The sequence below is a fragment of the Gallinula chloropus genome (assembly GCF_964237585.1).
Source record: "Gallinula chloropus genome assembly, chromosome: 9".
NCBI classification, from domain to species: domain Eukaryota; kingdom Metazoa; phylum Chordata; class Aves; order Gruiformes; family Rallidae; genus Gallinula; species Gallinula chloropus.
Genome location: NC_140094.1, coordinates 876,176 through 901,300, shown reverse-complemented (window position 1 = coordinate 901,300; position 25,125 = coordinate 876,176). Strand labels below are relative to the sequence as shown.

Genomic DNA, 25,125 nt, shown 5'->3' with positions numbered 1-25,125 from the left:
ATAGCGATGAGGCAAACTTGTGACGAAGACTTCAACTCCAGAGTGTGCTTCCTCATCAGAAACAAAAACCCAGTGCAGACAGTCTGAGCTACCAAAGGGAAGTGGAGTGAGGAAAGATACCGCGTTTATTCACATAACTGAAAGGTGCATCTGTGAATTAGACAGTGGCTGGCAATTCAGAACACATCTTTGCTAAGTCTGGTAAAGAAAGAAAAGCAACATACTACATTCGGAATAGAAGCCATAGCTTCTGCATGAACAGATTTGTGCATCCAAGAGACAAAACCCATACAAATCATCAAATGCCAATTGTTACAGTAATTCTCATTACTAGAGCGTTAACATCCACACTGCAGTCATGGCCACAAGTGTACGGCATAGAAAATAATGGAAGTGAGAATTTTTTCCCCTGCCTCTTCTGCTTGACAATAAATTTGTTTAAAAAGAGAAGAAAAACCTGCACAAATCTGTTTAGAATCTTACTTACAACTCCAACTGTGCAAATACAAATGTAAGATTGTGCTGTAACAGGCAGTAAGAGGCCAATACGGATGTGCAAAGTTAAAAGAAACATAGCAGCTTTTGCAACAGGCAATAAACCAGAAAGTAAAAAAGGAAAACAAGTTAACTCTTGCATTGTGTCTCCACTTCATAGCTTCCATATCTGAGAAAGAAGAGCCTGACAGGTCAATAGGCTTAGTGAGCAAAATCCACTTGGTATTTTGTGTATCGCAGTCTACGTTCAATGGAGCTCTCAGCAGCAGCTTGGTGGTATTATTTCTGAGGCTTTGTGACCCTGTGCTTTCAAAGAAGCAGAAAAGGTTCTAAGTGTGCTGCAGTCTATCATTAGAAGTTCATCAAAGTAGCGTGCATCGAAAGAAGCTGCTCTTCTTAGATCGATTTTCTGTTATTTTTACTGGCCCACCTGCCCCTGATGAACTGTTGTCATTCTGAAAGAGAAAGAGTTTCGTCATCATAAACTGCAGAAAAAACTGAGTCTAGCTTTCCTAGCTTCCCTCCCACTTACCTTGCCACGCCCCCTGCCTCCTCCCCTCCCCCCCCTCCCCCAATTAACTTCAGCTCCTCAATTATCCAGACTCTGGTAATCACTCAATAAAACTGTATTTTAAAAAAGAAACATCTGTCCAACAATGTGTATCTCAAGTGTTAGCTGGTGGAGTGACTATGTAATCTGACATCTAATAAAGCGAGGATTACACTGTTACATTTAGGAAGAACACATCAGTTTCATGCTACCCAGTGTTAATCTTAATGAAAAATAAAGAACAATTACACACTGATGTGTGATAAAGTATTGTTTGCTCAAATATCTATCATATACCATAAGCCACAGGAGTTTTTTGATAGGGCTACTACTCAGCCAATTACTACAGCAGTCATTTCTATCTAGTTTGTATGACAACTGGAAATACAAACCATTTTTCTGTTGAGCTTTGTCATAATGTCCCGTGCAAGTGTGAAAAATGCCTGGTGAGGAACAGAAACGAAAATAAAATAGAAAAATGAAAATAAAAAGAAAGAGTTAGTTACAATACGTGTTAAACCCACCATACAGTAGCCAGACACATTAACAGCACAGTATTCTGTACGCCACCACTAGTGCTTCAAGTTGCAAGGCACTATGTACAATAGCTGGTTACTTCAAATTGCAAAAAGCATGCTTTAGAAGAAAAAAATACTTTGTTTTAGTCTTTAATCTTTGAAGTGAGTGAACAGACTTCCCCATCACATACTAATACTCACACACACCACGCCACCCCTCTACCCTGACTGCCCTGTGCATCATTTGAAATCCAGAGAGGTCTGAGGATGGCATGCCCAAGAAATTACAGTAAGGGTAACCTGCTTTCTGTCCTCCAAAAGTTTTGCTTCTGGGCTATCCATAATGCTATTTGTGCTTCCAACAACCCTAATTTAAAGTTAATAAATAAATAATTATTTAAAAATAACTCCTGCAAAAAACAGCAACTTGGACTTCAATGTATAAAGAAGCAAAGAAACTTCTGTAGCAGAAAAGTTCTGCAATTCTCCAGAAGCAGAGAGAAACAAGATTTATGGCTATCCAGCAATCCAAAGACAGTTCCAGAATGCAGAAAACTGTAAACATTTCCCCTCTATTGTGTTTGGAATGTATGAAAAGATAGACTCTCCCTTAATGCAAATAATTCAAAACAAATAAATTAAATCACTTATCACAAGAATATCACAACTGTGTCATTTCCACAAGTTCAGCATCTGGAGAAAAGACAACTAAACCATTACATGCCGAATGCCTATACCAGTCACACTTTGTTAATGCAGCACTTAAAAAAGTAATTCAGATAGCCAAGTCATTTGCAGTAAGCACAAACTAATGTTACAGAAACATAGATTATCCTGAGTTGGAAGGCACCCATAGGGATAATTATGTCCAACTCCTGGCTCCACACCAGACCAGACAAGTCAGAGCAGGTGACTGGGTGCATCATCCAGATGCTTCTTGAACTCAGTTGAGCTCATTGCTGTGACCACGTCCCTGGGGAACCTGTTCAGTGCTTGACCACCCTCTCAGTAAAGAGCCTCTTCCTAATACCCAACCTAAAACCCCCTTGTCACAGCTTCAAACCATTCCCTCTGGTTCTATCACTGGTCGCCAAATAGAGGAGATCGGCGCCTGCCCCTTTGCTCCTCCTCGTCAGGAAGCAACAGATCCCCTCAGTTCGAGGAGGACAGGGATCTACTAAAATGATTAAGGGAGTGGAACATCTTCCTTATAAGGACAGGCTGAGGGAGCTGAGGGGTGACCTCATCAATGTCTATGAACATGTAAAAGACGAGTGTCAGGAGGACGGAGCCAACCTCTTCTCAGTGATGTCCAGTGATAGCACACGGGGCAATGGGTGCAAGCTGGAGCACAGGAGGTCCCATGTGAACGTAAGAAAAACTCTTAGGCACTCTGAGGGTGACAGAGAACTGGAATAGAGTGCCCAGAGAGGTTGTGGAGTCTCCTTCTCTGGAGACATTCAAAATCTGCCTGGAAATGTTCTTGTGTGATTTAGTCTGGGTGATCCTGCTCTGGCAGGGGGGCTGGACTAGCTGATCTTTCGAGGTCCATTCCAACCCCAAACATACTGTGATTCCATGACCACAATGAGGTCTCCTCCTCAGCCTCCTTCTCTCCAGATTGAACAAACCAAGGGTCTTCAGCCTCTCCTTGTAAGACTTCCCCTCTCCAGACCCTTCACCATCCTCATTGCCCTCCTCTGGAGGCTCCCCAAAAGTTTTGCATCCCTCTTGTACTGTGGCACACCCATTTATAAACATTTAATGATCAAGAGAAGTTACAATAAAATGCAGGTGATATCAGGAAAGAGCAAGTAAACTATCTGGAGGAATCAATGAGAAAGGCAGGTATTTTTTATTAGGAGACTATTGCTCTCCATCATTGGTATTAGCTGCTGATGTTCACACATCCCTTGTCTGCTGGAAGAACTATAATGACACTGAAAATCAGGTCAGGCACTATTCCAAATGCAGCATTATGCACATAAGTCCATTCTAACTATAATGTGTGGCAGTCATCCTGCAATCAGAAGAAAAGCCACTTGGCTGGCACAGCATCAGTCATGTTATTTTGAAGTAGCAATCTCTTCTGTTTCTAGTTAAATTGTTCACTGCATGATCTGAATTAAGTCCATATTTGGAGGACTTTTAAAGAAAGTATCCCATCAATACACGTGGAAAAGCTTTTGGATTATTAGGTACAGGGACAATGTTTAAGACAAGTCTGCCTTATCTGAATGAAACTTAATCTAACTGCCTTTTGATGCCATATTATTTTCTTGTCCACACTCTTCATAGAATTAAGATCCTCCCCCAGCCTCCCTGAGGTGACATGAGTGGTTCATGGTAAGACAGATCTGAACCACTCTTCCTTCCGATTCTATGCTCTCATAAATAGGGATCTTGTGTTTTTATCACAAAGATTATTTGCAGAAAAACAGATTGTAACTGTATAGCTGAAGTACTGCAAGATGACTTCTTCCTGTAACATCAACTTGTGGACAGTCTATGCTGATGTTCCAGCTTAAAATACAAATCTTCAGTCTCATCTGCGTAACACATTTACTAGTAACCTGAAGGGTGATTGACACCACAGCAGGTTATTTGGAAAGTAAAGATTCTTGAATCCAGTTTCCTGCATGAAGCACTGATCTAAAATGACACTTTTCACTGTTTCAGCTGGGATATAATTAAATTTTATAATTAGCAGCTGGTACAGGGCACTGTTTTAGATTACAGACATGCTTTAGTTGTTGTGAAGCTGCTGAGGACTTTCAGCTTCTCATGGTGCCCTGCCAAAAAGAAGTTAAGGGGTGCCCAACAAACTGGGAGGGGCCACAGCAGGGACAGACAGCCCAGACTGGCCAAAGGGATATTCCATAGCATAAGGTGTCATTCTCAGGTTGGGGACTTGGGTGGGAACTAGCTGAGTTATGAGTGACTGTGTTGTACAACTGTGCTACGCACCACACACACATACATACATACACACACCCCCTATTAGTATCTTATTAAACTGGTTTTACCTCAGCCCATGAGTTTTTCCTTTTTATTTTCAATTCTGACCCCCATTCCAGGGGGTAGGGAGATTGACTGAACAGCTGTGTGATGGTTTTAGCTGCCTACCATATTAAAACCACACCACCACCTATCCCCTGTCCATCAGCGCTTGCAATTGAAGTAGCAACCACAGAACTGTTTGCTACAGTAACAATAAACCACCCGGTAACACCCATTTAAAAAGCAATTACAGATATTAGCAAAAACCAAGAAAATACTTGATGTTACAGCAGCCCCCTGTATTTAACAAGACTGGTGACCCAGGTGGGACTTCAGGTCCCAGATCAGGTCAGAAAGCCCAACAGATCATGAAAGATGCCTCCATAGCTGCAGTTCAAGAAACACACTTAAGCGTAACACTCATCTCTTACCTCTTCGACATTTATGCTGGATTTTGCACTTGTCTCCAAAAATTTAATTCCATAATCAATTGCTAACTGGAAGAGAGGTTAAAAGGTTTTCAATCTTTTTTATGTTCCTTGGTAAAAGGAATGTTTCACACAAGTTCATAACAGATGTTGTATGCTGCAGCAAGCTTTAAAAACCAAACCAACTTTCATTTCCACTTTTCTCTTGCAGAAACATTAAAGTTACTGGACAACTAGACATAATATTAGAACAGGACATATGTTCATGTAAATTCAAAACCAACAAAAAGATTAATTGCTCAGGAAAATACTTATTTAGTACCTAAAAGAATCACAAGATCAAATCTTCACTGATAGGAATTATAACTATGTACAATCGTCACATAAATGGTGTTACCAGCAACTACACTACCTTGGCTGTGCACCTGATAGATTCTATAGTTTCCATACTTGCTTGTCAGCTCTGCACAATGAACTACTAAGCTTTAACAGCAGCACTTACAACAAGAGTAAGTAACGACCATGCTGAACTGAGCACAACATGATCCAAAGATACAGAAAGCTTTATATTGAGATTTAGAATACTTCAGGCTACAGCAAATGTCAACATTCTTCACAGGATCTATCCCTCAAGACAAGAGTATAATTTAGTTTATTAAAATCTAAAGACAGTCAAGTGCTATTTAAAAAACAAAAACCCCAAACCTGGCATCCTATAATTTACGGAAGTTTCTGAAACAACAGTCCCATTATCTCTCACATGCCTAAAACACACCAAATATCCAGCAGCCAAAGTCCTAAAAAAAGCAGACATCTAAAACAGGCAAGTCACCAAAGCTTACCTTCTCCCCCTTTTCTTTTGAGACTTGTCTTTTTTCATTCATATCACATTTGTTACCCAGGATCATTCTTTCTACATCTGAAGAGGCATGCTGACAGAAGAAAAAGTAATCTCTCAGAAACCAAGTACATGATTATTTAAAAGAAACTTACTTATGTGTCAAACTCAACCACAAAAGAATATTTGTTTTAAAAACGGTTATCTAATGCCAAGGCATTACTGAGAAAGAGACTGGCTTCTGAAACAGGCAACTTAATATTTCAGTATTAAAATGGGCTGGAATAAATACTCCTAGATTTAATGTGCCTGAATATCACTACAAACCAAATACCATACCGTGTGCACATGCACAGGCGTTTGGCTGTGCTGCAAGCACACGCTTTATTTCCACGCGATGCAGGGACACCCGGGGTAGTTGGCTGGAGAATCACTAAGTGATACAGTTCCATTTTTTATAACAGATTACTAATAATTGACTTCTAAAGTAATCACCATATCAGCAAATGCCCTTCAACATGAGAACTTTTCTAGCCCAGGTACTGTTGGGTCAAACTGGTCACTAATACGGGAATTTTGCTTAAGAGCCAAGGAACAATACTAGAGAAAAGCCCATGGATTTTGTGTTTCATGAAAAAAACAAAAACTAAACAAAAACCACAGTAAGATTCTGTTACCTAACAACAGCTTCACTAAAATTAAGGTTTCTCCTCTAACTTCATAATGACTTATCCCTACTTGACAGCATGTCCCATTGAATAACTGACAATAAGTTAGCAGAAAGGAAGCTTACCCAAAACAAATGAAATGATCAAAAACCACACAACACAGTAACAACTGCAATTCAACAGAACAGTCATTATCTTGATGAATATTTACTTCATTACTAATTGCCACAGGAAAATAATGAGATGGAGTAAGAAGTACTTTCCAAAGTACCTACCTCCTCTATGTTCCTTATCCAGTTTTTTATGTTGTCAAAAGACTTTTCATTTGTGATGTCATACACCAGCATAATTCCCTAAATAAAATTAAGAAAATCTAGTTACATGAGCTAGCACTATTGGATGACTTTTGACATATACTGCTGGTTTTATTATACTTGCAAGAAACTCAACGTATGACTTGCATATCTACAATACTTTCTCAAAGCATTATACAATTGATGAGAACCTACCCAAAAATGTTACTATTTAACATCTTTTGCCACCATTACCAGTGAAACACACCACCTAATGAAGTTATAAATTATTAGCCTATAGACAGGACAAGTTTCAAAATTCTACTACAAAAGCAGCCTGTACTCCATTGTCAGAGGCACATCTAGAAACGGGAACCTTAAGCAGCCAAAGATGACAAACCTGTGAGATCTGATCTGCTGGGGCCAGGTGCTGGTTTTGGCTGGAGTAGAGTTAGTTTTCTTCACAGTAGCTAGTATAGAGCTGTGTTCTGGATTTGTGCTGAAAACAATGTTGGTGACACAGGGGTGTTTTTGTTACTGCTAAGCAGCGCTCACACTGAGCCAAGGCCTCTTCTGGTTCTCACCCCACCCCACCAGTGAGTGGGCTGGTGGTGCACAGAACTGTGGGAGGTCACACAGCCGGGACAGCTGACCCTAACTGACCAAAGGGACACTCCATACCATATGGCATCACGTTCAGCACATAAAGCTGGGGGAAGGAGGTGGGACATTCAGAGTGATGCCAGTTGTCTTCCTGAGTCACCACTATGGGTGCCAGACCCCTCATTTCCTAGAGATGGCTGAACACCCACCTTCCCGATGGGAAGTGGGGCGTTAATTTCCTGGCTGGCTTTGCTTGCCTGCACAGCTGTTGCTTTACCTATTAAACCGTCTTTATTTCAACCTGTGAGATTTCTCACTTTTACTCTTCCAATTCTCTCCCCCATCCCACTATGGGGGAAGCAAGCAAGTGACTGCATGGTGCTTAGTTGCTGACTGGGGGTTAAACCACACCAGGCCAGTGGATACATCCAGCAAAGCTGACATCAGGTGGTCTCCCAGAAGCTTTAGCTCTTTCGGTTATGCACACATGCAAGTGTGGGCTCTCAAAAATTTGCCAAGTATGGGAAACCATAATAGCTCCATTAAGGACAAATTGCCAGGTTCACCTCTATTCCTTACTGCCTTTCCAATCGTTCCTTGTAAAACAAGAAGTCCTTGCTCGTGGACTGGGACGTGGGGAGAAGACCACATCACTGTCAAAACCATTCTAAGCACCAGAGCCACAACCATTACTATTTCTTCCCATCTGCATTCTATAACAGTGGAGTTATTTAGACCCAGGGCCAGAACCATTCATGAGCAATGGATCCATTCATGAAAAGCAGTTAAGAACATGCAGCAGCACAGCTAGTAATCAGCAAGTTGAAATGAACAGCTTCCCAACATAAGTGTATCTCAAATCACCGAGCTGAGAACCATTAGAAGCAGTTAAGAGCCTGCACTCTTTGTGGTACAAGTCAGTTATTTGACTTCATGTCATTCTTAATGGAGGAGAAAGTAACAGTAGTTTTTGTAGGTGATTGTATTTCTAGCCACATGTTGCCTTCTCAACTGGTTGAAGGGAAAGCAATTCAGTGAAAATATAGTTTTAACATTAAAATCACTCATTAACGATTTTTCAAACATTTCAAATGCTTATGGGGTTGATTGCATTAAAAAACTTGTCTGATTAAAGCCTGGTACATCAGCTCCTTATTACAATCTGCAGAAATTTAAATAATATTAAGCAAGACAATAGGGCTTGAAGTTTCATCACAGAAGACAGGACTAAAAATGAAACACCACCACAAAAAAGAGAAAAAAAAAAAAGCCTAATCAAGCCACAAACTTTATTCACACATCTCAAGCCACTATTGTCCAATCCTCCAGTTGAAGACATTCATGATACAACCTGAAGAACAGCAAACCAGTTACACTAGTTGTGCCTAATGTGGGTTTTTTGTTTTAAAGTGAGAGCACTCACCATGGCTCCTCTGTAGTAGGCTGTTGTGATTGTGCGGAACCTCTCCTGGCCCGCGGTATCCCTAAAATTCAATGAAAACAAGTATTTGAGGTGATCTTTACACTCTTCTGTAGTCAGAGATGTCTTTTTGAACAGTGTAACAGTATACTCAGTAAGAAAAAAATTCCATTTAGAAGCTGTTTGCACAGGTTCCTTCAGCCCTCACCATGTTCTTCTCTCCCAAGCTATCCTACTTACATCCGTGGTTATAGAAGCACCATAAATACGGCACAAAACCATCTAAATCTGCATGGAAACAATACAACTCAGCACTGCACAGCCTCCCCTAGAATAATTCAAAAAGGCAGCTCTGATTCATCCCAGTTCTGCACTACACAACAAATACAACACGTAGCAGTGAAATATTTTAGGATGGTGCATTTTCACATCCAGTTAGCTACTGAAGTCAGCTGCTGCATCTTAGCGCGCTGATATTTTATCCCAGGTGACTTAAAAGCAGTACCTCTGGGAGTGAACCAGAGGACCAAAGTGCTTGGCTACTAGTGACACCTAGGGGGAGCTGAACCCCAAAGGCATGACAAAAAACTAAACCAACAAGCAGACACTTTGACTTGCATTACATACAGAAGAATCATACTGCTGGGAACTCTGTCTCACGTGGAAGCATCACGCCCATCTTTTCTAGGCCTTGAAAATCAGCAAGAGCTCTGCATTCACTAGCAGCATTTAAAGAGTTTCATGTGTAATGATGCCACTCCTCCTGCTGCTATCAGGAGGCTCAGTCCCTACTAACCCACCAGGCAAGGAATGGCAGCATTATCATTTACCGTGATAATCACTTACTCTGTGAGTACAACTAAATACCAAGCTACCAGAGGAGATTACACTTGATTAGGTCACAGTCTAGTTTACAGCTAGGGAGTTAAGTGTTTCTCTTCCACACACAGTAGCTAAAAGCACATTTAAGAGGACAGCTTTTGATAAAATGGGAAGTTGCTGTAACGTGTGCATGTGAACAGGCTATTTTCTGTGCTGCTGAAGCAGAACCACTCCAAGAACAAGCTAGAAGAATGCATTCATCTTACAGACAGTCAATGAATAAAAGGTATGAAAACTCTGGCACACCCAGGCCTAAAAAGTTGTGAAGCATTTCTGCTCAAAAATTAATTTAATACTCTCTGAAAACTTAAATTACTTTGGAATACTTACCATATTTGCAGCTTGATTTTCTTTCCATCTAATTCTATTGTTCTGATCTTAAAGTCGATTCCTGCCAGAGAAAGAGAGACTCTAAGTTTAACAATAAATTAAAAGGAAGCATCCAGTTTCCTTTTGACAATCTGGTAAGAACAAGGTTAGGCAAAAGAACTGTCATTTCTTCCATACACTAGGAAGTGCTGAGGATGCACAAAGATTTTCAGCCCCATACAACACGCCAAGGATACGTTATTCTGCACAATGAAAACAGGCCAAGCTCAGACTCACTCCCACAGTTAGCCAAGATTAGGAGGGGAAGAATTAATCTCAAAATTCTTCCATTTTACACCAATAAGGTCACTAGTTGGAATTTATATTTTTCCCAACTTCTGACTAGCCTCTGAAGTTCCAGTCAATTCCCTGGAATCTCTGTTGGCTCCATGGAAAAATACATACTATGACTCTTTAGTTCCTTTTCAAAACTGGCATCTACTTCTGAAAACTGATGTTCAATGCAATCTAACTAAACATCAAAGTAAAAGGTAAAGCATCATATGAGATAAAAGCTATGCAGATAGCTACCGAGGGTGGCTGAAGTAGACCACGCATGGAATTTTGCCAGAACACCAGTTCAGAAGTAACTGAGATTTTCAAGGAAGCTCCAAAAGGAAAACACTTGTCTCTCCTTTGTCCTCCTTATGCTTCCATATGAAACTTATCAGCTCCAAGAGTGATTCTGAAGACAGATATTAAGCCATGGGTGAAAAGAGAAATAATTAAAAAAATCACAAGTGCTTAATAATGTCTTTTAACTTTGAGAGGGATCAAATGTATCTTTGAATCAGTCAAGATTGCCACACAGATTAGCCTCTACCTTTGCTTTTTTTAACTTTCCTGCCTCTAGACCTATCCTGTAACACAGCTCAAATGGAGACTGCTGAAGTCCCACTACCTGACTGCTAGATTTTGAAATCCCAGAAGATCCACCCCCATACACTCTCCAATTAGTCATTATTGAAACTAATGGCCCAGTCTTTCCTCCCTTAATCTTATGTAGTTACTTGATATTTAGTCATAGTTTGTAAAACTCGGGGGTTTTATTTATTTAATTTCTTCTTTCCTCAGATGTAATTTAAGTGAGAATTATCAAGAGTATCTTAATTGGGAAAATGCTGTTTCTAGCTTTAAGAATTCATCCATCACTTAACCAGGAAGCTATGGGATTTTCTAATATACTACAGTAGCATCTGAATATTAAATATAGACATTCATTAACTGACTTTCTTCTCACATGCACTAGTAATATTTGAATATCCTGAAAACACCAAGTTTCAACCACTTAATCTTGGTGTGCTACGGATACGTAGTTTAGCCCATTAGTAAGAATACGAATTATGAGCAGAAGTATCACATCAGCACTTTTAACAGCATATGAAATTAACTGCAGTAATTTAAAATGCTATGACTACTGCTACAATTGCAGTTTCCCAAGATTCACTAGTAGATTTACAGGCAAAAAAGATACTTTCGTTAATTTGCATTCTTCTAAAAATATCGTAAGAATTACACATACTTTTAAAAAACTCCTTGTATGTAGCAGAAGTTTGGCCAAGTGTTTCCATTTTACATTTGGTAGGATTTTTGTTTCTTCCCTGCTGCAAAGATTTTCCTCCTAACTAGGTACAACACCTGCTGAAAGCACAGGTAGTTGTATTCGGGTCTGAAAACAAATGACCTTTGCTCTGAATAGATTTTCTTTTGGCCTCAAAGGTTATAAAGCAGAACTACAGATTTTTCTGGAAAGGGTATTTTATCATGGAAAACAGCCCAATTAAATCAGTTTTAAAAGCTCCTTTGTGTCTAGCCCCAAATAAGCCTAACAAGGACTTGGAAAACAGCTCAGAGGCCACTCTGGGTTAAGGATAGCTCTGTGTGTACCATCAGCTCCTGAAGCTAAGATACATCAGCACCAACAGCAAGAAAAGCCTCCTGATGTGACCACCTCCTGAGAAAGCTCAAGCTGCAGTCAGGTCCCAATGTGAAGCAATCCATGGCTGGCACAGACTGGTTTCTAGTGGTCAGCCGTGTCGCTCACAGCAACAAAACCGATTTATACAGCCATTCCCTTGATCAGTTCTGAACTTGAGGATCTGCACACAACCCTCTTGAAACTTAAGACTTCTTGTAAGAAGCGCACCAAAGTTCTCAAATAAAGACGAATTTCAAAGCTGTAAGAAGAATACAGAGGGGAAGGCCTTAAATAACTCTGTTCTCATACAAAGAAGTTTAAAGAAATGCAACTGCAACTTTTTGGAGGCTAAAACGAACTAGAAACCGGTGTTTCTTTTGTTCTTTCACTTCAGTAACAGGAAGTGGTGAGCTGCAAACGTTCGTAGCAAGCCTGGTGACATGTGCTACCACTTCCTGCCAAGCACACTTCCACAGCTAAGCACAGGCAACGTTTTGGTTACAGCTAAATTTAAACTACGCCATGTACAACACTCCAATGACTCTAGCATTTCAAAGGCAATTAGGGACAGAATGTTTCCTTTATCAACGAGTTCTTATTGCACAGAGTCACGCACCGGGATATAGAAACGTTTGAAAAGATACTTGGGTCTAATAAAAAAAAAAACCCAGCCATTCACAAACTAAAAAGTTGCACTGCAAACAATGCTTCACTGCTTTCACAGTTTTAAAGTGCAATGTGAAATGCTGTTCTCTTCAGTAAGGAAGTACTGAAACATCTGGGTGTCCCTCTGAAGTTAACTTTGACACACTTTGAGAAAACAGACCCAGATTCATTCTTAGAATGCACAGGCTAACAGGACAATTATTTTAACTGCTAAGGCTAAGCTGCCACACAAGAGTCTGACACACTGGCATCCACCAAGCAAGTCAGTACAAAACAGACAGGGATACAAGAACATCTGTGCAGCAACCACAACCTCACAGCCTGCAAGGATGAGGTCCACGTTGCGACCCGAACCATGCATTGGTTCAGACTGCAGTTGCTTGCATTTCCCTCACAGCAAGGTGTAAAAGTAGCCAAGGGCTTATTGTTCTTTTCAAAATCCTTTTCAGATTCTTGCTAACTATAGGCCAGGGATGCATCCTCTCTCCTCACTTAAACCAAGGGCGTTTTCTCCCACAGCTCCTAACAAACCTGTGTCAAAGACACCGAGCAGGGAAATCCTGCACACCATGAAACAGTCTCGTCAGTGCCACATAAGGACAAAAAACCCCATGAGCTGCACACTACCATATTTACCTTGTATCACTATGCAAAGCCACTAACATTCACCCCCTAAGGTACATCATTGTCCAACGCCACGTAACCCAGGGAGACCAGCCTCACCTAGGCCTTGGTTGGTTTAAGTCAAGAAGTCATCATCCCAAACACTGAAAGCTCTTCTGCTGCTACTTCTTCCACCACTCCACTCCCTAGTTACATGTTCCTTCCTACTGCAGCCAACCAGCAGATTTTACCCATAATTAAGCTGTAAAGTAATCATTTTAGAGAGACATTGGGAAACATTCCAAAGAGCTGCACTGCAATACTAAACATGCAGGGCTGCCCAGCACTACATACTGAGAGGCTCCTTTTCCAGCTTTAGCACCTTTATGCACCTTAACAAAACTACTCTGCCACCATTCTTCATGGAATGTAAGGACAAACACCAGAGATGCCAAAACAGTTCATTTTGCTGCTTTAGTTTTAAGAACAGTAGCTTACACTCAAGGCATCACTGCTAGTCTTTTGTTCTCCTCTTATCCATGATTTTAACCCTACAGTCCTCAGAGCTCAGGGTTCTGAGGGCTACAGAAGAGAATCAGTTCCAGCTAGGTCTCCCACTACCACTTTTCCCTGCAGCACACCACTGTTCGGACTTACGCAGTGTCTTGTTTCCTCTTTCAAACAAAACTGCTGCTGCAGAAAATGCTGCAGTACAAAGAAACCAAACCAAAGCATTCCATCTGAAGCAAGTGAACTGTTACAACAGCACCAGCATATAACAGGACCAGCAAATACTTCCTGAAGAAGGTTTCTCTAATCTTCAGTCTGCTTAGCAAGAAGGTACTGGAAGGGGCACGTTCTTGAAGAACGCAAGTGGTGAAAGACAGAACAGAAACACATACAAATGAATGTTTAAGTAAGTAAATAAGCACTTCATAGCCACTGCCAAGCAAACATTAGAATTCTTAATATTTACCTGTATTACACAGTTTACCGATATTTTGAGTTAATTTTTCATGTGGCTCAACATCAGTTTGCAGTTTAGCTGGACCTCATGTGAAAAAGCTGTATGATCAGGTAACAACTCCTGCTGATGTTAACTTAAACTGATTTCATACATTTCCCATTTCACTAAGTTCACAGACTGAAACGTTAAATAACATTTCTGGTGCAGCTGTAGCAAGAAATCAGCCAGGAAGTCAAGACCTTTGAGGATGCAAATAAATGTCAATCTTGGATAGCATATACTAGCCTCTCTTTTTACCACAGTAGAGTATTTCTCTCTCTCTGGCAAAGGAATATTTTATTTAAAAAATAAAGCTAGTACTCAATATTCTAGCAGTTTAAATGGCTTAGTTGGTTTGGGTTTTGTTTTTAATTAGACAAGCCATGGGATTTTAAAAAAATGAACCCCCCCCCAATAGTCAGCAAGGCAGCTGTGAAAAAATTAATACCAATTTCCTTGCTAGAAAGAATCTCACTAGACCCATCTATCAAAGAACGTAAAAAATGCATCACAGTATCAGATCTTATTTATCTAACTAAAAATGAAGAGATCTGTTTTGCATGGCCTGCACACAGTAAAAGCCCCATCCTCTTTAAGAAGTTACCGTCCTACTTTTCTAAATCTCTTTTGAAGTGAGAATGGAAGAAGTAAAATCAAATGGAAATAAAAAGACTTCTCCAAGAAAAATTGTTTCCAATAAGGTTCCCTGAAAAACAGAAACTCTGTGGCACTTATCACCACTGGACATAGATCATGATAAAAAGGAATTCATTACAAAGAAGTCCAAGTACAAAGTCTCGTTACCCTTCTGAGCAATATAGTATCAGAACAACTGGAACTTCAGCATCAGCTTCCAAGCCAGGCTTGCTCCAAGCTCACAGCCTTGGTTCTTCCTATCCTACTGGGTTTATATGGGGGAGGTTCTTTTTTTTTTCCTTCAGTGGGCAGAGCTGGAGAGAGAGAATTTTGAAACTTCTCCACTGCAAGACACCATACGCAAGAGTCTTCAAGATACACAAAGTGAAAGGAAAACATTTTCCTGCAGTCACTCAGGGCTAAGGCTGCATGAAAAACAACTTAGAAATGAGCAAGTGGATTTGTAACCTCCCTTCAAAACATGACTGAAAATCCACATGCTTCGCCTTCAAATTGCTGAATTCTGGGAGAAAATGACTTGGAAAATACTTCTCCCCATGGGCTTTGCTTCTTGTAAACAAGAAGTGACTAAGTTGCATAGATGAAGATCAGAACTAATAAGCAGTAGTACTTCTACAGCACAGCTGCAACAGCTGGTATTGTTCTGCTGATTCTCTGAAGGATGCAGGTGTATCAGGAATGATCACACACACGAGCTTCGTGTGGACATCCATGAACAGACCTGAAGAGTGGCAACATCTTCCATGCAGATTCCAAGCACGGACCCATGTGAAGAACAACTCCTTCCAGGAACTTGTTTCATTCCACATGCACCCAACAGCTGAGGAACATGAATTTGCTCCCCACAAGCTTACCCAGGGATTTCTATTTTTTGGTTGCTCTCAGCAGTAGGTAGCACAGGGTTTGGATTAAATACATATGTTAAAATGGGGTTTTTAGGCGAGTATTTTCGTGTGTTACATCTATGTACTGTCTCAATCTATAAAGATTGGTAAGTGGGGGCTCAGAAGTGTCCTTTATTAGAAGTTTCTTGAAGGATTTCAGTAAAAGAAAGAAATGACCAAGTAGGAAACAAGATCAGCATGAAAGCAGGGTGGGGAGCACTTGCAACACACCAGTGTGTCATACAGCCTCATGCAAAAGAACAAAGTCTAATAATTTTGAACTTGAACATTTGGTTTTAGTTCCTAGTAACATCTGCAAGGCATTTTCAAATGATCTCAGCAGTGTCTTGTATCACTATGTAAATTAAAGATGCAGTAGTCCTTTCCTGCAACCATTCAAAAATACAGCTAATTAACACAAATTAATTAGCAACACACCAGGGCAAAGGTCAAAAATTTTTAAAAGTTGTAAGATAAATTTATTTTGGAATTATGCACGACTGCAACCAGTTCCATTCATCCATTCACAACTTACAGGGACAAAGCTGTATTCTATTCCTTCTGGACAGCCTGTGAGAAACCACAAAACACTACTAAATTCAGAGTAGGCTGCATTTAGTAGTAGGCTCCTTCAGGTTAACTGACCTTTCTTCATCTTACTATTCACCCATACAAAGAATCTAATACCACTGTCCGACAGAATGACACACAGAGCAGTGACTTGCACCTTGAAAGACATTAATACTGAAAAGTTCTTAGAGCTTAAACACACTACGTTGGCAACAATCAATATATACAAATGGCTAAAGTAGCCAAGGCAATAAAGAACATGGGTGTTGTGTGTGTGTATAACATCAGGCCGTTTCCTGCTCATAAGACCTTGAAACTTGCTACCAAGATCAGATCGATGCTCATAATGCTGAGCAAACTGCTGCTTCCTTCCTCACATCTCCTCACCTACAGTAGGTACAGCGACCACTCTGAGCTTCCCCTCTATAGATAAGCTATGGAATTCCTATTTAGAAGGGAACAAGGGATTCAGAACACAGCTTACAATCATCAGAAGTTGACCAACCTATACTTTGAGACATTCAAGTTTTTGACAGCCCAATAACCTACAGCATAATCTGATTATCATACCAAGATTTGAAGCTCTTCAGCCACTTGCTCGTAACAGCGCTCCTATAAGCTGTGTCACCACAACAGTGCACTGCAGCACTTCAGAGTTAGCAGCAGATCCTGCAGAAGTGAAATTCCCTTTTCAACACTTTGAATTCAGAATTTACAGATTGTTTTGAACAGCCTTTGAACTCCATGATTTTAAACCAGCAAAATTACTCGATCTAAATTTAAGACTAAAAACCACCATGACAGTAGAAACTTTAATTACTGCTTGACACGAGTCAAATTACCCACTGTCTCAACAGCCAGACTTTAAAAGGGCTAGCTCCCTGCAGAATGTCTTTTAGGGTTTGCAACCTAGGTGCTACATCTCTATGAAGGTACACAGAAATTAACCTATGTCCACCTCTCCTTTTATTTTTAATATTAAATAAGCTACACTGGGTAGTAACTCAGTTTCATCTAAACCATTTTTTAAATATATTAAAATTCCACAACTGATACAGACAGAAAAGTTGGTTTATTTTAAGGATTATTTATAGAGTCACTGTCTCTAAGAGGAATGCACTAACTTTGTTGCTTAACATATTCCTTTCAAACCAGCACGTAACTGAAGATCAGCACACGTTAAAATTGGCTAACAGACTTGAGCTGAGGCTACAGTTTGACAGCCAGCTGAAATTAGGGTAGGTGCTGCCACTGAGGAGTCACGACCAAATCCTTTTCTCTTTTGATCAGCTTATTTACATCTTTGTGAGTTTCATAATTCAGTTTGCCATCATCTCCAGTGACAGCTGATGGCATAACATGCAGTCACAGTTCTCCCCTCTGAGTAGCAGACCACAGACTCCACTGAACCAATCATTAATCTCAGGCCCCAGTTAACACAGACCAAAAGGAAGTCCCCAAGTAGCTTGCAAGCAGTTCCAGCATGGGACCTACATCAGGATGTCACCTGACTAGCTGCAGTTCCATGCTAGTGCAGGAGTTGCTCTGTATTTCACACTACAACTATGGTGAGATATGGAACACAAATGGCTGCAGGAGTCTCCCAAGGACCCAGCCCCACATTCACTTAACCTCTAATGCAGCTGACATTATTCCTCTTCCCCTCAGGCCAATGGGATGTGCACCACATGGCTTTCTACTACACAAGAAAAAAACCCAACTACTTTGCCACATATTTTGATGAGTAAGAACACCAGATTTCCCCATTTAGAAGGTGGCTGAGAAAGACAAGTATTTGATTATTCTTTCAGAAGACCAGTGCTTAATACGACATTACACATAATTTGTTCTCATCAAAATCATCATTTAATAAACAGGCCAAAAGCCAAACCAGGAGGTTTAAAGATACTGAAGTTATTTTTAAAGATGGCACTCTCAACAGACTTTGGAGACATCATTTTTCGAGCCCCTGTTTTTACATGGTGGTAAGCATGGCGGGGGGTGGTGGTGGTGGTGGTGGTGTTTGTTTGGGAAGCAAAGGACTTTTTGGAAAGACTTTTACTACATAAATTACAGGAAAATCCACCTAACTTACTAGCGAAGGCCACACTTGTCTTTCTGGCACATAAGAGTTTTCCAACATGATGCAAGTTTCTTTTGATGGCAGCCTTCATCTCGCTCTCTGGCACCGCATGTTCCAAGTATTCCTCTCTAGCCACTTCTCCTAAGCCAGAGACTTCTCCTAGCCAGCTTACTGACTGGCTCCTACTCTGACTTCCTGAATCTTCCTTCCATGCTTGGGTTGACACAGATACCTTACTTCATCTTAAATCCCACCAGAAGTCGCACCATACAGGCAAAATGTTTTGTTTCAGGAAAGGAAAGGTATTTCTCAGGCCGATGAAAGAAAGGAAGGATTGATGGGGGGAGCAGTATGTGTGTTCACTGGCTGGCAGCCACTTCAGCTTTTCCCAATCTCTTAAACACAACCTGTCCTTCCAGAGTCCCAGACTTGGTGCCATACTCATATCAGTGACAGTCTGCCTTACGTGTTCTTAGGCGTTGCCATACATAAGAGGATGCTGCTGACATTCAGCATCAGGTTTTTTACTCTGGTGGCCACAGCAACAGCAAAACTAATACAGATCATCTTAAACCTGGTCAACTGTTTGTTCTCCTTAGCAGTATTCTGAAGTACTACATGTTTCAGTTGACTCTTAAAACTACGTACATTCTAATCAAAAGTGTCATATCTTAAATGTAAGAGGAAAGCTTACTATGAAACCCAAGATTAAGCTGATATTACATGCAATTATTGGTCAAAAGCCCTTTAAGAGGCAGTAAACTGCAACCCACCGCAACTCCCCGGCGGGACAGGAAGTTGTGGATTCAAGTTTTGAGTTGAAATCCTCCAGGTCAGCTCTGCTCCCACAGGAGTCTTACACCCTGTGACTCCAGCAAAGTTACTGTTATTGGTAATTCATTCACATTAGAAAAAGATCAGATCCATTTTACACACATACAGTCGGCTTGATGGACTGGGCACTTAAAACTACCGTAACATCTGACTAAAGATAAAATACTTTGAATCAGAAACATCTACTTTTTTACTCACAGAACATAAAATAAAGAATCACCAAACACAATGTGTGCATTCTTCATGAGTTATTATGAATTTCAGTTAAATTCTGAAGAAGTCAGTTCAAGAAGCAAGAATGCCCTATTGCAGAAGGACCAGGAAAACCCTCCGAAAAACAATTAAAAATTCCCAAACAAGAGCTATGTGACTATCAATGTGTTTATTCCTACATTCATCCAAAATTAGTCTCTGTTTTTAACTCTGCATTCAAATCAAGCCACAAAAACAGGTCTAAGCTGCCATCCTGCCACTCAAATAACTAGATAGCATATAACAAAGATAGACCTCCATCTGCCAATTAGGAATGGGCATGAAACAGTTAGACATCTGTCACACTGCTTCAGAGTAACATGCAGCAATGAGGCACAACAGCCTTTTCAGTAAAAGCCACACAAGTTAATTTATGTTATTGGCCTGTTGCACGATACAGTAGGGCAACACAATTGCATCAGCAGCTGAAAAAATCACAGTCTAAGATGTCTTTTGTCACCAGCTAGGTGTCAGTATCAAGTTTAAGGTCACAAGGGACACAAAATGTTAATAATTTAAAGCTACGATGCCTCAACATCAGGATAACATCTGGCTGACCACCCTTCACATACCTTAAAAACAGAAACATTCTTCCAGTTTTATAGTTACCTCCATAATGCTGTCTGCCCCTACTCCCAAATAAACCCTTGACCTCCTTCTCACGCTGTACTGAAGGGATATCTGAGTCCCAGATCCCACAAGCCTTGCCCATGCACATCCATCCTGTAGATATGAATAATGGTGACACCTGAGACACATAAACCAGTCTCAGTCACTTCGAAAATTTACAATTCATTTACTATCACGACCATTAATAAAGTACACCTGACAATGCCTTCCTGACCCTTCCCTCCCTTTGCTCATCTAATCATTATTGTGTGTTTTCTCCTACAGCTCCTACCATCCAGAGGAGCCCAAAAGAAATTGAGTGAGTGAGGACAGGGAGTGCTGAACCTTGACAGGAGGGTGTGAAAAACCCAAAAAACCAAGAATCAATCTTTTCCCTATCATTCCAGTAGCCATGAGGAAGAAGAGCAGAAACATTTAGTGAGGCATAATTTTACTTCAGTACACTAAAATAATTTCCATTACACATTACAGACATGGAAATTTCACCACAAAAGGGAAGCAGATAATTTTGCTTGTCAAAGGGTTTTCATCAAAAGTGTTCAAAGGTCAGCATACACGTGCTTGATTGCCGGACTACTGTCCAATATTTTGCAAGATGCAGGCTAAGGAAAAGTTACTTCTGTAAAAATCAAAAAAATTGTTTCAACTCTCAGATGCACTACTATCTTGTGTGGGCAGCTTCCTGCCAAACGCTGGTATCATCATGGATTAAAAAAAAAAAAAAAAACTCTGACAGATTTTGTTTCAGAGTCATCTTTGTACCCAGTCCGAAATGCTATCGGCTACAAGATACGACTCTGCTCTCATAGAAACCAGTTTAAACAAAAAGCTGAAAGGAATGCAAAGAATAAACCTTATTATTTGGAATGATATACCGAATCCAGTTCTACCAGACTGCACTACTCGAACAGCAAGTTAAGATACTTAAGACACTGCTGCTAAGTTAATGCTCCTTATTCTTGCACACAACCATGAAACTACTAACAAAATGCGCATGAGATACTCCAAGATAAGTTTTGCTTTAGGAGCTGTTAAGAGTAGTGAATATGAACTGACCCAACTGCATTTTACTTTCCATGTAGAACTGAGCAAAAGCAGAACTTTCCACTCAGGAAGCAACAACATAGCCTTACGTAACACATTCTGGTTGTACAGAAGTTTTATCCCATGTTAAGAGTGAAATGCTGATCCTCACTTAGGAACCACAGCAGTATTACGACTTGTCAACCCTCCAAATGGAGCTACAGAGCCCTATATAAAAAAAAAATGCAAAGTTGCTGAAGGCCAAGGACCTGCCTTTGCCTGAAGTTCCTGAAAGAAGAATCCCTGTTTTCACAGGTTGAGAACACAGAGAAGCACCGCAGGTGGAACTAACTTCGCCACCCTTCAGGAGAAGTGAAGGTACCCGTTATGCCAGGCAGTCAGGACAGAAAATGATTCTTGTGCCAGAGTTGCCTGGAAAAAGGGTAAAATAAGTCTGATAGATACACATGCACTGTACTTTTATCCTACTTCCTATGCAACAGGAAGTAGGATAGACCTTACTGCCTGGATCAGTACAGCCATCATTACAGCAAGACCAAAGTCTTAAGGAGAAAAGTTAGGGGGCCATTTGCAAACCTCCAAACCAACTACAAGGATGTAGTCTCGCAGGCGTGTTTTACACGGCAGCGGAAGAGAGGTGGAATCTGCAGAGTATGACACAAAGACATCACACAAGATGTCAAAGTAACTACAATTCCTTACTGATTCATTTCTATGACACGAACATTGAAGCTAGGTGAAACAAACATTCTATAATATTTCCATATCCCCCTCCTACATTTTTTTTTCCCCTTTTGGAAAGTGTTTCCATTGCTCTTGTAACTGAAGTGTTGTGGTTTAACCTCAGTTAATGTACGAAGCAACAATAGGAGGGGGAAATTGTAAGAAAGGTATTTGGTATTTAGACATGATGCAGGCCCTTTCATCGTGGCAACAAAGTCTGCTTTAATTGCTGGATGGAGAACCTAAGAAAAAAAAGTTGAAACAATTAAAAACTGAATCCACTGTAGGCAAGAAAAGCCTCTGAATGACTCACCTCACTCACAAATAGCATTTACATATATAAGATTAAACAACAAAATCTGACGTCAGGACATCTCAAGCGTATGCTTTCTGAGACTCCTACAGTTAAACCAACTCTGATCTTGTTAGCAGGCAGACCGACCAGAGGAAGAGAACTAGGGCACCACAAAGGGCTGATAATATTGAGCATGCAAGCGCAAAGCACTGTGAAGGGAAAACACATTGTAACAGTGAGTAGGATTCGGCACCACATTGCAGAATCCGCTCTCTGGAGAACATGCAAACAAAACAGCCTGGCCGGCTTGTACCTCAGGAAGACTCAGTGTACTCAATTAGGAATGCCAATCTGAAGACCTTAAAACTTAACTGGGAAGGGAGTGTGTTTGGGAAAAGCACTGTATCCGTGTCTCTCTCCTCACCATGGCTGGCTATGCTTTATTAGTCAAGGAAAAAAGAACAAATCCAAAGTGCTGGAAGTGAAGTGCTCCTAAGCTCGTCAGATAGATGCATTAGTTACGATTGTAAAACAGGACCAGTATGGAGCAGCCAGCATGCATTCACAGACAGAGTGAGAGCACATCTTAAAGGAGAAACAGATCAGATTTACACGACTGACCTAAAAGTAGCTCAAGCAATACATGAGGAGTACAGGGGAGGAAAAAAACCCCACACCCAAGTATTTTTGTTTAAGCATACATCAGCACTTTACGAACAGTTTCACTATTTCCTGTGTTGTCAATTCTCCTTTTGGTAGGTCCTTTGCTAAAAGATAAAAGGGACTTGAAGAAACATATTATAGGAAGGAAAATGTAACTGTGAAATTGCAAATGCTACCTATGGAATTAGAAGTATGCCTCAACTATTAGTAAGTTTCTTTGAGTTAAATAGTGTTGAAAATAAGACCCTTGTGTAAGCAAACATAAGTGAAGGAAGTGACCACTATGTTTACTGAATACTAAGAAAAAAAGACCATCACATTCACAGTCCTGTGAAAAAGTGAATCAGGGAGAAAAAGATACACTAAAGGGTAAGCAGTTCAAGAAACATCAAGAAAATGGATGGAAGACAGGGGGACCCATTTCTGTTAATGATCTCAAAGTATAAAGAGGTATTTTATATTTAACAGAGCACTGATTTAGGCTTTTTTTAAAAAAACCTACATGGCACTTCATGTTTAAGCATTTTGTTCTACCACAAATACAGTAAAGTACCTTTTTAGGTAAAATGCTCCTTGGCCTTCATTAGCTGATGTTACTGACACAGCATTTTGAAAGTGGTCTGAGAGAGGAAAATAATTTTAATTCTTAAAAAATATTTTTGAAGGCGGAAAAATCTGTTCTTAAAGGATTATAAATGTCAGCCATACCTCATACAGTCAATCACACCTGCCTAAACAAAAACCTTGTTTCTTCCCTGTGCACCAAGTGCAGTAGAACGTCTGAAGAGGGTACTGCATTTGGGTGACACGAAACGTTATTCCACCTCATCTCTAGGTCCATTTTGTTCTAATAAGTCTAGTCATTCTCTTAGCGTTATTTTTCACGGCCAGCATTAGTGGAGGTAACTGGTATTTAGGAGGGCGGAACTACCCCTTCACCCGTTCACAGTGTACTTGGGTTTATTTTAAAAGCGACCTCAACTCCGAGTAGCTGATCCCGTGTCCAAAGTCTTGTCAGGCTGACATTTCGATACCGCGGTATCTCCAGGAAGAACTCGAAAACCTTGCTTAGAATTAGTTCAGCGGAAAACAGCTTGAGTGAAAAGCCTTCCTTACAGAAACGCAAGCCACAGGAGCCTGATTCGATACATCACAGCTCGTTAAAGGTTAGTTGAGCTTCAGAAATCCCCTTTCATGATGAAATTTACAACAACTTGTGTCAAGGAGGTTCCTCTACCTCACTGCGAACGAGCTTCTGACTCTAGCTGACCAAGGAGCTTGAACAGAACTACTCCAAACCACTAAAACGGGAGCTACGTGGATACGAATACACACACCGGCATTGAGAAGAGCTGAGAAGAGTTAAACTACCTGCCAAGAGCCGTCTGGCCACTGTCGCTACTCAGCTCCGCCAGAGCCACAGTCAGCCCCCGCAGCCCAAGCCCTCTTTCGCTTTCCGAAAAGCTGCATCTAAACACAGGCCGGCCGGTAACAGACGGGCCAGAAAAACTGACAGGAAGATCCCGCTGCAGCTCGGGCGGTGCCACGATCAGGACCCGGGGTACAGCGCGGCCGCGCACGGCACCGCTCCGCAGCCCCACGGAAACCACTTCCACCGCCAGCAGAAACAACAGGCGAGCGGCCCAACGGCTGCGCACAGCCCAGGCCGAGCCAACTGTTGCTGCCGCCGGAGGACCAGCTCGCATCCTGCGGGTCACGGCAGAGGCCGCGCCACCGAGCCGCCCTCCGGCCCTTCCGCCGCGCAGCCTCCCCCGCCGGACCCCCGCCGCCGCCGCCACGGGGAGGGCCGGAGCCCGGCTCCCGAGTGCGGGCGAGCTGGGCCCCCGCTCCCACCGCGGCGGCCGGGGCACGGCGGGAGCGCCTCGGCGCTTCCTCCCACACGGGGCCCGTAACGGCGCGGGGCTCCCGCCCACTCCCGCTCAGCGGCCACGCACAGGCCGCCGAGCACGGCCCTAACCCAGGGCGGCGAAGACGGGCGGCGCCCGCCCGTTCCTCCCTCCCGGCGGCTCCTTTGACGGCGGGAGGGCCCTGGCCAGTACCCCCTCTCGCCCCCCGGGATAGCGGCGACAACCGGCCCCGGCGCCTCACCGATGGTGGAGATGAAGGTGGTGTTGAAGGCGTCCTCGCTGAAGCGGAAGAGCAGGCAGGTCTTGCCCACGCCCGAGTCCCCGATCAGCAGCAGCTTAAACAGATAGTCGTAGGTCTTCGCCAT

The 25,125-nt window shown here is 41.6% G+C and overlaps 1 protein-coding gene across 1 annotated transcript; it reads right to left on the bottom strand.

Annotated features, from left to right (window-relative positions):
* Window positions 1–462: 462 nt before the first annotated feature.
* RAB8B (RAB8B, member RAS oncogene family) lies at window positions 463–25,125 on the bottom strand (the record flags this gene model as incomplete). Its single annotated transcript, XM_084267956.1, is given in 10 exon segments — window positions 463–721; window positions 723–796; window positions 926–950; window positions 1,438–1,488; window positions 4,995–5,060; window positions 5,834–5,923; window positions 6,773–6,850; window positions 8,817–8,877; window positions 10,026–10,086; window positions 25,002–25,125. Coding segments are annotated over 10 exon segments (702 nt in total). The 3' UTR covers window positions 463–649.